Source organism: Callithrix jacchus, chromosome 11 (genome assembly GCF_049354715.1).
Source record: "Callithrix jacchus isolate 240 chromosome 11, calJac240_pri, whole genome shotgun sequence".
Taxonomy (NCBI): domain Eukaryota; kingdom Metazoa; phylum Chordata; class Mammalia; order Primates; family Cebidae; genus Callithrix; species Callithrix jacchus.
In genome coordinates this window covers 87,297,843-87,315,852 of record NC_133512.1, presented here as the reverse complement: position 1 = coordinate 87,315,852, position 18,010 = coordinate 87,297,843, and the positions used below count along the sequence as shown (strand labels likewise).

General features: G+C 39.2%; 1 protein-coding gene and 1 pseudogene across 4 annotated transcripts in view; one reads left to right on the top strand and one right to left on the bottom strand.

Annotated features, from left to right (window-relative positions):
• Positions 1 to 18,010, bottom strand: part of MET (MET proto-oncogene, receptor tyrosine kinase) — a 121,948-nt gene that overhangs the window by 61,572 nt on the left and 42,366 nt on the right. For all 4 annotated transcript variants that reach the window (XM_078343250.1, XM_002751769.7, XM_078343251.1 and 1 more), the window contains one exon: positions 6,633 to 6,824. In XM_078343250.1, coding sequence (XP_078199376.1) covers positions 6,633 to 6,824 — 192 coding nt within the window. The remainder of the gene's footprint in view (positions 1 to 6,632; positions 6,825 to 18,010) is intronic.
• Positions 7,526 to 7,577, top strand: LOC118143973 (U7 small nuclear RNA; annotated as a pseudogene).

Genomic DNA, 18,010 nt, shown 5'->3' with positions numbered 1-18,010 from the left:
TGAGAGTTGTTGTGAACTAAGAACATTTCATATTCTTTAATATTCTTGGAGAGATCTGAGTAACCACTGGAATGCTTGTTGGAATTGTACTACTTTCATCAAGGCACTGACAACCAACTCTACAGGTATGGGTTCCACAGCTGACACTCTTGGTGGCCTTCAATGCATCTGAACTGGATGGAAGGCATGTTAGAAAACATGCAACACAGTCCTTCTTCGCATAGTTATCCTGGGATCAAATAGCAGTAGGGCCAGGCATGGTGACTCACACCTGTAATCCCAGCACTTTGGGAGGCTGAGGCAGGATGATCGCTTGAGCCCAAGAGTTCAAGACCAGCCTAAGCAACATAGGGAAACCCCATCTCTATAAACTGCACCCCCCCAACAGTAAACCTTGTTGTGAATGATTCAGTCTTACAGAAATATAGATGAAAATGTAACCCCAAAACCTACGTACAATCTTTTGAAGACTGAAGTTTCCTTTTTTATGAACAGAAAACATGAATTTCTGTGTTAAGGCCAATAAAACTGAATGGGAGCTTTTGATATCATCTAGATTGATTTCTAATTTAAAAGTTAAGAACAATAGAGGATTTCTGTTGAGGAATAAGGAAAGCTTCATTCTTAATGAGAGATGATGCAAATTATTGGATTTTCTTTTATTTTAAGAGACAGGGTCTTACTCTCTCATTCAGGCTGGAGTGTAGTGATGTGATCATAGCTTACTATAACCTCGAACTCTTGGGCTCAGGTGATCCTCCCGCCTCAGCTTCCCAGATGGCTAGGACTACAGGCATGGACCACCACACTTGCTTAAGTCTTTTATGTCTTGTAGAGATGGGGTCTCGCTATGTTGCACAGGCTGGTCTGGAACTACTGGTCTCAAGCAATCCTCTGGCCTCCACCTCCCAAAGTGCTAGGATTACGGGTGTGAGCCACCATGACTGGCCAGTTATTGAAAATTGAGGCTCAAAGAAAAAGATGTGGATGAAGAAGAAGACCCTATTCATAAATGGATCGGGTTATAGCAGGATGTGGCCTACGAGTTCAGGGAGTACATTTGTTTACCCTGTAGTTCCCAATACAGAATACAGACTCTTATCCTCAAGGCATATCTTAATATATCAGCTATTCCTTGCTACCTTAATATACAAAAATACTGAAATAAGAAGCTTATTTAAACCTTAATGAAGGCATGGGGTTTTGGGGTTTCTGTTTCAGAATCTAGATTAACCTGCAAGAGTTTAACCTGCATTTTCAAGGTATTTCTGATGCCTCTTTCTGCTTTCCTGTTTCAGGTTTACTGTTTTCTTCAGTATGTGATAAAAATTGGTGTTTATTTAGAAAGAAATCAAAATATGAAGAGTAATCTGTTTCAATTATGGTAAATATCTAGTTTTTTGAAAAAGAAAAAATAAAAAGAAGTAGAAATTGCTGATTGGTACTAATAGCTCCAAAAGCGGAGTACCAGATAGCAAATGGTGAATTAAATGAAGTTTACTCTGTTCTTTCCTTTGTTCTTTTTGGTAAATGGGTACAAGTGCTTCTATACCAACTAGACATTTTAAAGGCCAGGTACATCCAAAAGGCAAAACAATTTTCCTCTCTGTTACAATACTGATGTGTGTGCTTCAGCTTTCTGAGATGAGTCAAAAGTGAGTCAAAATGAGTCAATACCAGATGATTGAGACATTTGTAAAAGAATATTTTGAGCATCTAAAACCCAGATAAGCTAGGAAATTTATTAAAATTTTAAAATAATGAATTCTTTCAAATTGGTATTGCAAATATGTTGATTGTACAATTAACCAATTAAACAGTAATAGAAGTTCAAGAAACTACTGATACATGTATATTTCCTGACTTAAAATGTCTCTCTGCTCTTTCCAAAAGCACCCACGCAAGAAATCTCAGTTATTCCTTGCTACCAAAAGCCAAAACAAAAGCTTAGTATTGTCCTATGATTTCAAATACTTATGATATTTTTAATTTCTATGTATGTAGCAATGTATAAGATATGTCTTTCAAGAGCATGTGTTAACTCATTTCGGGAGACTAAACATAAACTGGACTTGATTTTTAGTTATGGACATAACTGAAATTATGTTTTATAAAAGATTATTTCTTACACAAAAGAAATTTCAGAACTCTTGAGTGTATTTTTCTCTAAAGAAATATACCAAAGCTTCCGGGCATGGTGACTCATACCTGTAATGCCCGCATTTTGGGAGGATGAGGTGAGCAGATTGCTTGAGGCCGGGATTTCAAGACCAGCCTGGCCAACATGGCAAACACCCATCTCTACTAAAAGTACAAAAGTTGGCTGGGCATAATAGTGTGTGCCCGTAATCCCAGCTACTTGGGAAGCTGAGGCACAAGGATCACTTGAACCCTGAAGACGGAGGTAGTAGTGAGTCAAGATTGCACCAGTGCACTCCAGCCTGGGCAACAGAGCTGTCTCAAAAAAAAAAAAAAAATAAAAAAATGGCAAAGCTAACATTCTTTAGGGTTAAAACTAAGTTAATGATGTACACATTAAAAAAGGCAGATATTTTTATCTGATCATTTTATAAAAGAGATGACTAAGTTAGAAATCCCTAAAGAGAATCGTTGTTCAAGTTTAAGCTTCCTTCAGTTATGTCTCTGTCAGGTGTTTAAAATATTGACGAATTGAGAATCTGTGTTTACATACTCTAAAATGGCAGTAATTCCAACCATGATGCATACCACGGGCTTCTCACAGAAAGCACGGACATGCCGTGATGGGGGCATGTGAACTGAAAGAATTTGAAGACAGGAGGTCAATAAATAAATGGATTCTTCTTACTGGAAGTGAGTAATTATTCCTTGTTTTTTTTTTGGAGACGGAGTCTCACTCTGTCTCCCAGGCTGGAGTGCAGTGGTGCCAACTTGGCTCACTAACTCCCGAGCTCAAGCAATTCTCCTGCCTCAGCCTCCCCAGTAGCGGGGTTACAGGCGCCCACCACCACACCCAGCTAATTTTTGTATTTTTAGTAGAGAGGGGGTTTCACCATGTTGGCCAGGCTAGTTTTGAACTCCTGACCTCAAATGATCGACCCACCTTGGCCTCCCAAAGTAGTGGGATTACAGGCATGAGCTACCACACCTGGCTGTAATTATTCTTAAGTTAATTGATTACTAACACAATGATTTAAATAGTGGTCATAAGTAATGATCTTGAACGTGGGACATCTTTTTAGGTGACCTCTACCTGCTTGGGTTTCTTACTAAGATCCAACTAGTCCAGTTAAGAGGCAGAGGAGAACAGGAGTGATGAGTGGACCGTAACAGCACTAAGGAACTGGAAGAGGGGTAAGGAGCATGCGGGAAGAGCAAGGATGGAACCACGGAGCCCAGTAGCAGTGGTGACAGTGCCCAGGCAGTGGCCAGTGGGAGCAGGCACAGGGTAGTGCACACAATAGTTGCCCAGTGAATATTTGTGGAGCTGAACTTGAAACAAATCTTAAAAGGGCCTCCCCACCCCCTCCCATATCCCTGATCCACTCGCTCTCCCTCGACTGACAGTCATGCACAAATATTTTAATAGCAATGCTTTGCATTGAGAGATTAAAGGCCTTATACAAGTGCTGTTAAAAAAAAAATCAAGGAAGCATTGTTTTGGATATAGATTAGACGAGGCGCTCAAAAGGGAGACGTGGACAATCCCTGTGATTAGTCCTGTGATCTTCATGAGAATCCCTCTTCCCTCTCCCACGTAGCTGTGCACACTGTGTTAATGTTCCCAATCTGGCTCTGTTCTACATCTTCCCCAGTTTGTAGGAAGACACATTCTCATTGTTCACTTACACTATCTCAAACATTGCTTACCCTACTGTTTCACTTCAAAGCATCCCAAGAGAGTGATCATGAAATAAAAATTGTTTTTAAATTGATATCTACATTGGCATGGCTGTTCGGAGATTGAGACTTAAATAGATGTACGCATCAATATTTTCAGACATAGCTGCACCTGTACGAGATAAGTTACACATCATTAAATGTCAGGAACATGTCAAAAATGTCTTCTCTGCCATACACAAAATATTATTAGCCAAACAACAGAATTCTTTCTAATCAAATAACCACTGTGAAATACCTGATTCACTTTGCACCCAACAGCTGGGGCTGTAGCTTGTGTTCCCAGCCAGAGCTGAACATAAGCACAATAGGAAAGACAGAAACAGCTGCAAACTCTTGGGAGAAAAAAATCTGCAAAGCAACTTTGCCATTAGGCTTCAGGGTAGGAAGGAAGTAAAATCATTTTTCTGTTACTTTTTGTGTAAGGCAGCTGTCTTTGGGGAAAAACGTGTCCGTTCTATTTTGTAACAGAAACTTCATCGTATTTACTAAAACACGAGTTGTAGAAACTTAGGCCTAGCCACAGACTTAGCACTGCGGCGCAGTCAAAACCTTTACAGAACTGTAGGAAGTCACTGATCTGACAGATTAAAGTGGGAGGTCGCCATATCTGTGCTCCACTCCTGACTCCTCCCCCACTATTATTTACTGTAAATAATCTGGATTTCAGTCATGCTGTTTGCTCCTTCAAATACTTTAGGTTTTTAAATAAAATTTAGTGGAATTAAATTTTCTTATGCAAGCGTCAGAAAAATAGATTCTCTGCGGTTTCCAATAGCCCTTTGTCTGTATGTACTATTATTATCAGGTAAATATTTTAATCTTTCCTACTAAAATTTTAATTTCTTAAAGGTAAGTTCTGCGTCACTGTTTCCTTTGCTTCATTTATTTGCCTAGCAAAGCAAAGTTCAGTAGTTCTTGATACTTATCTGATAAATTAAAAGCCACTTTAAGAAAATCAGTGATACCGTACTTTTCACAAAATAAGTATTTATTTTTACCTTTGTTTTGGATGCACAGTTAATTGGCAAAATATAGTGTCTCTTATATAAAGGCTGGGAGACAAGAATAAAACATTTGCACAGCCTTTCTCTAATGAGACTGATGCATGGCATATCCCTTGGGCAGTGGACTTTGTCACACAGCAGAATTTATTCTGTTAATAAAGCAACTTATTTAAATATGGAATTTTATTACAACTTTAGAATGTGGAAATAGGCCAGGGAACTTTTGATGTTAAAAAAGCATCGGAGCTAAAGTGATTGTAAAAAGCTTATGCATACAAACTGGACTGGCGAGGTAATGAACAATTCTGGGGGAAAAAAATAGAAAGCAGAAATAAAGATAAAAGGGGGCAAATCAACATAATGAAAACATTAGGAAATCAATAGATACCAGCTTCTCTAGCCCTCCATTGTAGTTTTTGCAATTCAATAGAATAACATCAATGTAAATTAAAAACATGTATAAACACAGAACACTACTACACATTTTACACATAATAGATATGACCATATTTCAAATACATTAGAGTGCATGTCTCTGTGGGAGGGGCAGGGCATCTCTCCTTCAGGTTTGAGAAGTTAAGGATAGAATTAAATCACTGTGAAGCAATAGAAGGTAGGTTACTATTGGAACAATGAGATAGCAGGACCTGTACGATTTGTTTCGAGCTAGGAAGGTTTTATTTATGTGGTTTTTGACTTTGAAAAAATTCCAGCATGCCCGTTAGAACAAGAAAAACATAACGTACAGGTTTTAAACTTTGGCAATGATCAGTATCCAGACCGCTGTAAAGAGAGTGGTAATTTTAAAAAAGGTTTTGTAGAAGAATACACATAGGATATATAGATGGGCAAGTTATAGGAAAAGCTTATCATTCTCAGTTGTTTTACTAGAGGGCTTTGTCTGATGAGGGTATTAACTGTATCAGTTGATTATGAAATAAGCATCTCCCTTTAAAACAAATTTCTAGTATTCATAGAAATTCAGTATTTCCATAGATGCTATTGTCATTCTTCCCTCCTCAAGAATCCACTAACATTGAAAGCACCCATAACTACAAAATAATAATACTAACTCAACAAGGGAACATTTTCATTTCTTCAGGTGCTATGGTTCTTGTATCTAGGAAACACAGTAAGTCAAAATGGAAACTTTGTTGTAGGGAAATACCATTGCTATCCATTAAAACTATTTCTTAATTTTTTTTTTTTTTTTTTTTTAGTATTTGAACTTATTTGCCTCCGACCCTACCATTTTGCAGAATCAGGAGAGCTTGAGTTACAATGGGATTTTGATGATCATGTCCCTTCCTAACTCCTGCCAATATTTCTCAATGATGTGATTGTGTCTTCTCATGGAGATGCACGGTTCACACAATAGCTCTCCTTTGATCTGGAGCTTCCCTTGAAATAGAAAAAAATTGGTCTGGAACTGCCTTACTTGTTTCATTTTATTTTCCAATCATGTGACAGAAATTATGAACGGGGAAAAAAAACCCCAAACCACTCTGGACAAGAAAATTAAAGCAACCGCATTCAAACTGAAAGCTTCAAGAACTTAACAAAAAAAGACCATACATTTCACAGAAAGTGAATCAGGCTTCATTGTTTGGCTTTCAGTCCGTGTCTCCACTTTCTACTATGACTTGAACCTTACAGTATTTGCAAATACCTTACTGCAAAAACAAAAGCAAATTAATTGCACAATACCAGATCGAACAGACACAGCTACTCTCAGAAAGCCCTTACCTGGATGAAGCGGCCCTCTGATGTCCCAAGATTAGCAATGGTGAGGTCTCCTTTAATGAAGGTGGATATAGACGTTAAGAGGACTTTGTTGAATTGACCTGCGAATAAGTCAATGCGCTGCAAAGCTGTGGTAAACTCTGTTCGATATTCATCGTGGCGTGCTTCACAGCCTAGTAAATTTCTCTGAAATGTCTGGAATAAAATATGTTCATAGAGTTAATGTGAGTCCAGACGAGAACAAGCTGGTAAAAAACTTTTTAGTGTGTCTTTTCAGAGCTTGGAGGAGAATGGCAAGGATAATCATGCAAATAGACAAATAGCCACAGATAGGCATAAATATTTCTAGTGACTGAATGGCTCCAATTTCACTAGGCATTATCTATAGACTCCAAAACGTTACTATTGCAATTCACACCATGGTTCAACACGTGCATGCCTAAAGATGGAACTTAGATGCTGCCATTATAAGAAAAACAAAACTTTTAAAAGTCTCAGCCCTTGACACAAAGGTAATGCTTCTAGCAGGCAAGTCCAATGAGATGAATTTCAACTGGATAATAATAAATGTTAGAGTCATGCTCTGACATTATATATTTAAATATGTGCATTTGTGCATTCTTGTGCAGAGAGATGGTGGGGAGTGGTGGTTAACGGATAACTCACTGGGCGGCCACAGAGCACTGATCCATGTGCTTGCACCAAATCCTGGTCCCTAGTGTTTACTTGCTTTATGTAACAATCTTTCCGTATTCAAAAAATCATGTAATGTCTGTGCTTTATTCCCCTCCCTCTGTAAAATAGAGATAACTAAAAAAATACTACTTACATTATAGAGCTTGTGTAACTATTAAATGAGCTAGTTTATATAAAGCTCTCACAAAAGAACCCAGAATGAGTGTTCTATTTATTTTAGCATTTGTCTAGTAGGTTTTCTGGAAGACCTCCTATGCAATAAAAACAAAACAAACAAAAAGAGCCCAGGACTTGTAGATAACATCACTTAAGTATCTCCATTCTTATACCTGAGAGACCTCAGATTCAACAACATGCCCATAGCAGAAACCACAATCTTCCCCCTGCCTGATCTTAGGATACTATGCACCTCAGTGAATGGCTCTACCATTCCTCCAGATGCACAAGTCAGAAATCTAACTATCATCCCCAATTCCTCCCTCTCCCTCAGTCCCCATATATAATCCATCACCAATTCCCACAATATCATTTCTAAATACCTCCTAGACCCATCCAGTCTTCTCCATCTCGTGCCCTTCCTCCCAATGTTCATCCTAGCCACCCCACTCCTTCCTGGATGGCTGGCTTCCTAACTAGACCCACCACATCCATTGTTACCCTTGCCAGGTGATCTGTTCCTCACATTACAGCAGGATTTGCTTTTCAAACACAAATCTGACCACATCCCCTCTCTTAATGCTTCCCCATTGCTCTTAGGATAAAGAACAACATTTTTCACATGGCCTGTGTAGCTCCCTTCCCATCATCTGGCCCCTGCCCAGCTTCTCCAGATCTGTGTTCTTAGTGCTCCAGCGAGCAGGCCTTCTTTCACCTCTCCAAATATGTCATGTGTTCTCCCATTTAGGAACGCTGTATATGCTATTTCCCTGCTTGAACTGCTTCTTCCACCTCCATTCACCTTGTTAACTCCTACATCTCCTTCAGATCTTAGCTTGTCACCATTTCCTCAGCAGGCCTGCCTTGACCCCACTATCCAGGTCTAATGCTTCTTTCTAGTATAGATTCTCATGATACCTTTTACCTGTGCACCATAGCATAGCTGTAACATAGTTACAAGCTGCAACTTAACATTTGCTTGCGTGATTTATAAGATAATGTGAAACTTCTCCTAAGCAGCTCTCTGCAATCAGGGACCCTACTCATCCAACATGGTATTGCTAGTAGTTTATTACCTATCATGCATAGTAGATGTTTAGTACATATGAATTGAATGAATGAACAAGTGAATCAATTATAGATAGATGGGGGATGAGTATGGAGATATAAAACTATATTATTAAAGCGTTTTTCCCTCCCCGCAGAAATTGGAGAGTTAAAAGAGTTTATAAGGGACAAATAGGAGTGTTTGGCTCTTGACTGTCCTGAGGGGATAGCTGGGAATTGGTAAATCTGGGGTAGACGATGGGGACAGGAGAAGGTATTACGGAAAATGATGTGCAACTTGGAAGAAAAGGAGAGCAAATTTCATTAGGTCTTCGTATGTAACTATAATCCAGGAAAATCATTAGAAAGTAAGTAATTCTCTATTATTGTCCTATATAATAATCACAAAATGATCAAAATATATTTCAAACCATTTTTACTGTTTAAGAACAAACAAGTAAAAACGTTTAGTTATCCTTCTGTATAGCAACCTTATTCCTTAGTGTTAAATGTCTATCACATGCAATGCAGAGTTTTTACGTCTATTGACTTTTATGATTAAAACCCACCTAAAATGCTCTATTTATATATCAACAACTATTTCTTCATTTTCAGTGGCAATAAATTAGCCAACAATCTTAGAGATGCTAAACCCACTGACTCTTGTAATTAATACAATGTTTTAGGTGTAGGCATTTACTTTGATATATTAGTAAGTGCTATTTCCCTGCTTAATTAGAAGCATTTCTTCACTGAAGTACTATAGAATACTCTGAGGAGTAGCAGATAACTGAGATGTACCAGCAATTCAATAGTAACTGATTAATTGATAATTAAGTTTCTGTTGGTGATCAATCATCCATTTTGCAGAGATAGCCAGAGCTAAGGGAATCTGCTTAAAGGAGCAAAGACCAATTTTAAATCTAAGGCTATCTGAAGTATTCCATTATAGAGGTGGCAGTGTTACATTATAAAGGTCAGGTTTTTGTGGTTGTCTTGTTTCTTCTTTTGTTAGTGTTTCTTTATCTCTAAGTCTAGGTGACATCCTGGGAACTTTAAGGACTCCAACTTGACCTGGTGTATGCTGCTACCAGAGATCTAAGGGATTCATTGGGATATAGAAACAATTTGGTGGGTGTGAATGAGAGTCTTTGACCATAAACTAGCAGCCTTTTATCAACAAGAGCTCAGGAATTTTCTTATCATCTTTTATCCCCAGGGCCCTGCATTGTGCCTAGCACACAGTAGGCATTGAATGACAGCCTGCTGAAAAATTAGTGCAGCTGCAAAAAGTCACCAGGGATAAAACACATTTGCCTACCCCGTTCAACAAAACCAGTTTGTGGTTGGTTTTGATGAACGGGGCAAGCAGAGGAATGAAGAGGAGATGGCCATTAAGGATCTTCTCAGAGAATCTGCAAGCTTGTAGGAACTTGCTGATCTTTTATAAGTGGAGGGAGAGCAATACAACCAGAACTTTAGCCTCTATGCACCTATTTGCACACATGTAAGGCATAAATGTAGAATTCTGTATTAGAGTTAATGAAATATTTATATTCCACACTTCAAGGCTTCTCCTTCAGAACAGGAATTAGTGAGATCTCTAAATACTACCTCCTCAGGAATTAATAGAATTAAATTATGTCTCTATTGCCCCCCAATAAAATTTGTAAATATAGAGACACTGCACAATGTTGGAATAGGATCTACAGAACTTCTCGATCTTGTGTGATTTACAGATAAAAAATAAACATGTCAGGTTCAAGTGGCATTCAAATTTCATAAGCCAGGGGACTCCAACCTTTTTCTTTTTCATTTTTTCCATAGCTGAGGTCCGCAGAAGGAGGCACTAGCCCCTAGGAAATAGTAACACTCCAGCATTCACTGCAGGAGAGGTGCTCCTTGTCTCTTCCTTTGGAGAATCCTGATAAACTCAATGATTGGGATCAAGGCATCAGGGACTGGCTTCCAGAGCTGCACAGTCTCTGAGCTCTAACAGTGGGACTTCAACCAACAAGGAAGCCTTGGATTAAGCTCTCAGTATTTCAGACATAAAGCACTGCACAAATATGACTGCATCTCAGTCCAATTCACTACGTCCCTCAAAGATAATCAGTGAAATGTTTGCTGCTCCTTTGTGGGGAAAAGATAGGGTTGCTTTATCTCAGCACTTCACACACAGTTCCTGGATGTGGCATTTAGGGTGGGATTGGGGCCTAGCTGGAAGAACAATTACACATTTGCTGCCAGGGGTCTCCTTGCTACCTGTGCTTCCCTCAAAGCCAGGAGGTCTCGTGCCTTAGGGTAAAACTGAGCATCGCTGGCACAGTTCTCTGGGACAGTAGCTGCTTTGGGGAAGTGCAGAAGAGTCTAAAGAGCAGGTTTCACACCAGCACTAGGAGGGAACCAGCCTAACTCTGTCCTATGGTAACAAAGGGAGGAAAAAGGAAGGAAGGAAGGGAGGGAGGAAATCAAACTTTTTCCTGCACCCAGAATGTGCCAGGCACTGAGATAGGCATTTTCATGTACAATAAGACTCACAGCAGCCCTGTGAGGTTTTATCACACTCAGTTTCAGGGAGGAGGAGACTCAGTGAGACGAAGGCTCAGTCATAGTGCCCAGTTCCCATTGGAGCAAGCATCACAAAACAGCTCTCTCTGATGGTCAAACTCCTGAATTTCTTTGCTTCTGCTTACTATTCTGGGCAATGTTTTGAGAATTGCACAATTACAAAAATGGAAAGGACTTTCCAGATCATCCCATTTAACTTCCTCATTTTAAGGCTGAAATCAATCTTTATTTTCTAGATAACAGCAGAGATAAAACCAGCATTCTTTACTAATCAGCTTAGCTCTTAAATCTAGTTCTCCTTGTTACCTATTTTGGTTATGAACATACCGTGCTTGCATTTAGGTAACTCTGAAATTTCAGTCATCACCACCTCCTCTTTCTCTGGCATTCCTATATTTAACCAGTCAGTAAGTCCTGCTCAGCCTTGTCCACAGTCCTGCTCCTGGGCAGCCCTTCCAGCCACACCTGCACCCCTGGCGCAGCCTAGTGCTTCCCCACTGGCCTTCTGGTCTCCCACCTCTTCTGCCTTGAAGCAGTCTCAAGCTGTCATTCCCTTCTTCAAAACCTTAGTTGCTTCCCAAAGGCCTGCAGGAAAAGTCCAAATTCCTTCGTATAGCTTTCAAATCTGCCTTGACTTACCTTTTTAGCCTTTCCTCCCTTAAGGTGTAAGGCAAGGTGACTATCTGGAACATCCAGTGAATCTCGGAGTGGTTATCCTGAATTAAAACCCTCCCATTTCTTGGGTCCTTGCACTGGTTTGGCAGCTGTGCTCACTTTCCACAATCATCGACACCTATTCCTTGCTCAGGTGACCCTGAGGTGAACTCCGCTCTTTTCTAAAATCTCTCTTTATGAGTTCATTCAAATGACAGAGGTAATGTGCTTTATTGGCTGGGGAAAGGGAGATAGTGACAAAGAATAAGGTGGACACTATAAGGCTGCAGGAAGATACCATCTAACTTGAGATCTCTGAGTCAAGAGAGAAACCCCATGCATCCAATAAAGAATAATCTCTGGGCACACACACGTGTAATGCAATTATAGGCAAAGGAAAGACAAACACAAGACTCACAGTTGTTGTTTATCCACCTTTCCAGGAGGGAGAGGAATATTGCTAGGATGGGACATTCAGGAGATTTCAAAGGTAATACTCCCTTTTTGAGCCTGGTGGTAGAGATATGAGTGCTTGTTTTATTTTATATATGTATAAAAAATATATATAATATACAAATAGTATATATATAAATATATTAAAATATGTATAAAATGTATATATACACACAACACATACATATATGTGTGTGTACATATATATATATACTGTGTGTGCATAGATACATATACACATGTATAGAGTCATGTGCTGCATAATGACATTTTAGTCAATGATAGACTGAATATACTATGGTGGTCCCATAACATTTTAATTTTTTTTTTTTTTTTTAGAGACAGGATCTCCCTCTCTCTCTGCACCCATGTTGGAGTGCAGTGGTGTGACCATAGCTAACTGTGACTTCAAATGACAGGGCTCAAGTAATTCTCCCATCTTAGCCTCCCAAAGTACTGGGATTACAGGCATGAGCTACCACACTCTGCTAACAATATCACATTTTTACTGTACCTTTTCTAGTATATAAATATATAGTACATCTGTAGATGTGTTTATATATTTATATCTATAATATATATACTAGTATATCTAAATATATATTTGCATATTTATAAAGATATATTTATATCCACAAGTAGTTACCATTGTGCTTCAATTGCCTACAGTATTCAGCAGAGTCACATGCTATACAGGTTTGTAGCCTAGGAGCAAAAGGCCATACCATGCAGCCTAGGTGTGTAGTCGGCTGTATCACTTAGGTTTGTACAAGTACACTCTACGATGTTCATACAATGGCAAAATTGCCTATTCACACATTTTTCAGAACGTAAGCACTGTTAAGCAATGCATAACTGTACACAATTTTTTCACATATATAAAGTATATCATAAGAAAAATAAATTTTAAAACAAGAAATAAATGGAAAATGAGGATGTGGAGACAGCTTATTAAGAATTTTCTCCAGCCCAACTTCTTGATGTCTTAAGCAGTTTTGAAATATTTTCACGGCTTTGCTGAGCTCACAATTGTAATGTTACATAACATTTGCAGAGTAGATTATGGTTTTCAAAGTACGTTATCTCATTTGATCCCCTGAACAAGTCTGTGACTTGGGTTTCTTATGATCATCATAATTTTACAGATGAAGACGTAAGATTCAGAGATTTGAGTCTATAAATATTAGAGTTCGAATCCTAATTGTTGATTTCAAATCCTATATTCCTTACACTACATCATACTTCTAATGTATAGGCTCCTACAGTGTTTCTGAGACCCACCCACACTCGAGGGATGCCTCAGAACCTGGTCTAAAAGAAGAGCAAGGATGCTCCTGTGACAGGGCTGGTTCTACCCCAGGGAGGCTTTGATGAGTTGCATGATCTTAGCATTTGTTCCTAGTGTTTACAATGTGTTAGATACAGTTCTAAGCATTTTACAAATATTAATTCATGGAATCTCAGAACAAGAAGCCTAGGAGGAAACAGAGGCACTGAGTGTTCACATTATCCTCAGTGCAGGGCTATGACTGAGCCTAAGATATCTGGCCCCAGGGTCTTCACCACCAACCTAATTGCACATTTTCTGTCTGTAAAGAGAGGGGTTGAGTGAATTGATTTCAAAATTCTCTTCCAGCTCTACAGGTGGCTTCCCAAAGCTTCCCTTGCTGATTTTTTTTTCGACTCCAAGGAGTCAAAAAAACTGTCATCAGTCTGTTGTCAGAACAAATCATTGCTTGGGAGGTTTAGATGACCAAATGAGGAAACAGTCATGGTCTTCCAACCACTACAGGCTGCCCCAAAATCTAGATAGACTCTGGATTCTATAGGAAGTTTTTAAAAGCATTGAGCTTTTTAAGGCTTATCCACTTCTAAAATAATTATATGACTCTGAGACGCAATGGTAAACAACCTGTTCTATTTTTTTAAGAAAACTTGTTGCAAACTTGTTTCCTTAACCCAAAGTCTTCTACACTGTTGTAGAGTTAAAAGAATAGGAATTCCTCTACAATTTGTAAGCCTTGATGTGATACTTCAATGAATCTAGTCTTTCTTTACCTTTCTATGAGTACTTGCCAGATATTTTTTTACCTGAGTCAGTCATATAGCTTTTTCATAAAAAAGAAATTGAAGTGCTATTTATTTAATCTCAATGTATTTGATTCAAAATGTTTCCCCTAGTTAACATTATGATGTATGCAGTGAATATGCAATTATATTTAATTCAGTGTAATTAAGGATGTGATATATTTAAAATAGTGATTCATTTAATTGATCTATAGGACAGATTTAGCTCATCTATAGATAATTTAAATCAGTCTTGAAGATAAAACTTTTTAAAAATGTACTATCTTGTCAAATCTTTGCCAGTTACATCACCTTTCTCTCCTCCTTGACCATGACTGAATTTCCAGAAGCATTTGAATACACGTTTTATTCGTAATCATTCTTTGTACAAATTCTAGCTACATATAGTAATGGTTTTCTGGGAAACACATATTTCAAAATAGAAAGTCCCCCTTTGTCTAGAGCTTTTCATACAGTTGACTGAAAACTTAATTGCTTTAATTTCGGGAATTCTTATTTCCCTAAATTTCACTCATGTGATTCTTTTATTAAGTAGAACCGGGAGAGAGGATGATGTGGAACTGACTGCATGCAGAGGCACAGAACTTTGAATTTCAGTGTCTGGCTCTATTTCTTATAGACATATTTTAACTCTTTACTGTCTGTACTCAGATGCATAAGATGTTGACACTGAAGCCAGAATTCTCTGTAAAATGCAAAAGAGCTCTCTGGCAGAGCAGGTCCTTCTCTTTGGAGTCCTCAGTGCACAACCAGACTGTTAGGGTGACGTGCTCAAACCCTAAGAATCTGACCATGTTGTCTTGTGCTATGAAGAGGACTCCGTCTGATGTGCTCAGGGCACAGATGAAAAGAAAGAGGCTTCCTTAATACTTCTGTCTCCACTAACTCCCCTTAAGGAAGTAATCCCGCCTTACAGCTTCAATAGCCATGGCCTGGAAGTCCTAGCAGGGGAGCAAAGCTGGGGGGCAGTGTTAAAGAGGCTTCGATTTCTTTCTGCCCTAGGCAGAGAGGGCATGCTCTGCGGTTGAGTGTGCAGCCAGACCGCGGTGCGCACAGCATAAGCAGGATCTGGCTGAGCACTGGTGATTCACAAGGTGATGGAAGCTACTGTGGCTCTGCTCTCACAGCCTCGTGGTGATGACCTAACTCTACACACTCAGTGTCCCTATCTTCCAAGGACCAGCTCTGTCTCTGCAACTGCCTTCAGGCTATGTTTGAATATGCCATCGATGATACTCAGAGTCATCACTTTTCTCTTCAAACTGATTTCCTCTTCCAGCTTCCTATTTCTCAATGCATCAACAGCTACCCTCTCTGCAAGTTTGAGATTGGAACCATCTGTGAGTCTTTCCTTTATTGTTCATATTTAATCAATGATTCTTTCTTTCTTTTCTTTTGTCTTTGTTTCTCCCTCTCTCTCTCCCCCTTCTTTCTTCCCTCCCTCACTTTCTTTCTCTTTCTCTCTCTCTCTCCTTCTTTCTTCCTTGTTTCCTTGAAAGGGTCTGGTTCTGTCACCTAGGCTGCAGTGCAGTGACACAATCTTGCCTTACTGCAACCTCCTTTGTCCTCGGGTCAAGAGATCCTCCCTCTTCAGCCTCCAGAGTAGCTTGGACTACAGACGTGAGCTACCACACCTGGCTAACTTTTGTATTTCTTTGTAGAGGTGGGACTTTGCCTTGTTGCCCAGGCTGCTCTTGAACTCACAGGCTCTAGTGATCCTTCTGCCTCGACCTCCCAAAGTGTTAGGATTACAGGCATGAGCCACCATGCCTGGCAGATTTTTATATACTTTTCTACTGAATTAAAGGAAATCACTTACATGGCCTCCTACAATCTGATTCCTTTGATTCTAGAATCTTCACTTCAACTTTTTAGTGTAATGCTCCCTAAACACCTTCTCAGCATGTCCTGTGACAACCATGTTAACCTAGCAGAGAAGGTGGGTCAGGAGTGGCCCTGCCCTTTCTAGCTGTGCAGCTTTAGGATTCCTAGATCTCTAAACCTCAGTTATTCACTTGTAAAGTGGGAAAACACATACCAATATAGCAGATTTGTTTTGAGGCTTAAATGAAATGAATCCTGTGCCAGGAACATGTTAAATGGTCACTTCATTTAGAAGATCTATAGTAGGCAGAATAATGTCTTCCCAAAATTCCATCTGGAACATCAGATTGTGACCTTATTTGGAAATAGGCTCTTTGATATGTAATTAGTTAAGGATCTTGAGATGAAATCATCCTGGATTTAGTGTGGGCCCTGAGTTCAATGACTGTTGCCTTTATAAGAAGAGGGACACAGAGAGACACTTGGTGGACTGCCACATAAAGAAGGGCAGAGATGAGAATGAAGCTGCCACGACCTAAGGTACCTGGGACACCAGAATTGCAAGAAGCAAGGAAGGAGTCCTCCCCAGAGCCTCCAGAGTGAGCATGGCCCTGGCTGACGCCTGGATCTCAGACATCTGGTCTACAGAACCACATCAGGGTACATTTCTGGTGAGTTGTTATGGGAGCTCTAGAATACAATCATACCATGTGGTAGACTCTTCTAGGTGCTGAAGGACATGGCAACAAATAAAAAAGGCATAAATTCCTGCTTAGTGCAACTAAACAGTTATTACTATCACTATTACTGGTCTAGTGAGTCCTCGTAATGCCTATGAAGACAAAGTCCAATTGTTTAGATTAATGAGCCTCAATTTCTTCATCTGTAAAATGGAAACACTCATACCTATTGTATAGAATTACTGACGTTCATAAGTAAGGTCATCCATGGGTCTCCAAAATTTGTTATCTGTCCACTATCATTTTTCATTATTCTCTAATGCAGAGGTTGGCACATGTTTTTTGGGAAAGGGCTAGATAGAAAATATGCTAGTCTTTGAGGGCCATAAGGTCCCCGTGGTCTGTGTGTATGTGTGTGTGTGTGTGTGTGTGTGTGTAACCATGGGAAAATAATTTTTCACTTGTTGAGTATTTAAAATAAGGCTATTGTTTGTTAATCCTGGCAAATGCTTCTATCTGAGGTCCAGTATCTACATGGGGAGATAAAAGATTGACACATACAATCGCTAACTGATGCAAAGTATAAGAACTCAGTTGATAGCTACATTTTGAAAACATTGTACTGGCTGTAAATCCTCTAAGAGTAGGAAAAGAATAAGATCCGTGTGGGCTTAAACAGCTGGAGAAGGCTCATAGGAGAGGTTGAAATTGAGCCAGTTCTTCATGGAAGCTGGATTGGTAAAGAGAAAAGAGAGAAAAATACTTGGAGCAGAATCTATCTTATGTATATATGTGTTTGGGTTTATAAATACATGTGTATGAATAAATTTAAATATAAATGAAATCAATAAGTACTCTCTTCTTGGGGTATCAGCACAATTCAAAAGAGTCAATTCTACAATGATATGGACTTTGGAATTCTAAGTGTTAAAACTTTTGCTTCTTTATCATCATTTCCTAAGGTGAATCAGATCTGAAACAGACTGCGTCCATGTGGTTTCGGTTAGCAGCCTTCATACTGCACTTCAATCATAGCCAGGAGTGACAGAGTGATTCATAAAGAAAATTGTTCCAAACTAGGAAGGTTTTAATGCTTAGTGCAAAGAGGTTTTCTGCTTTCCTCTACTTAGTTAACAGAAACCAAATTTCAATGCACTTACTCACAGAAGTATAAGAGATTTTCAGAAGACACAACACCAATTACCCTGTGCT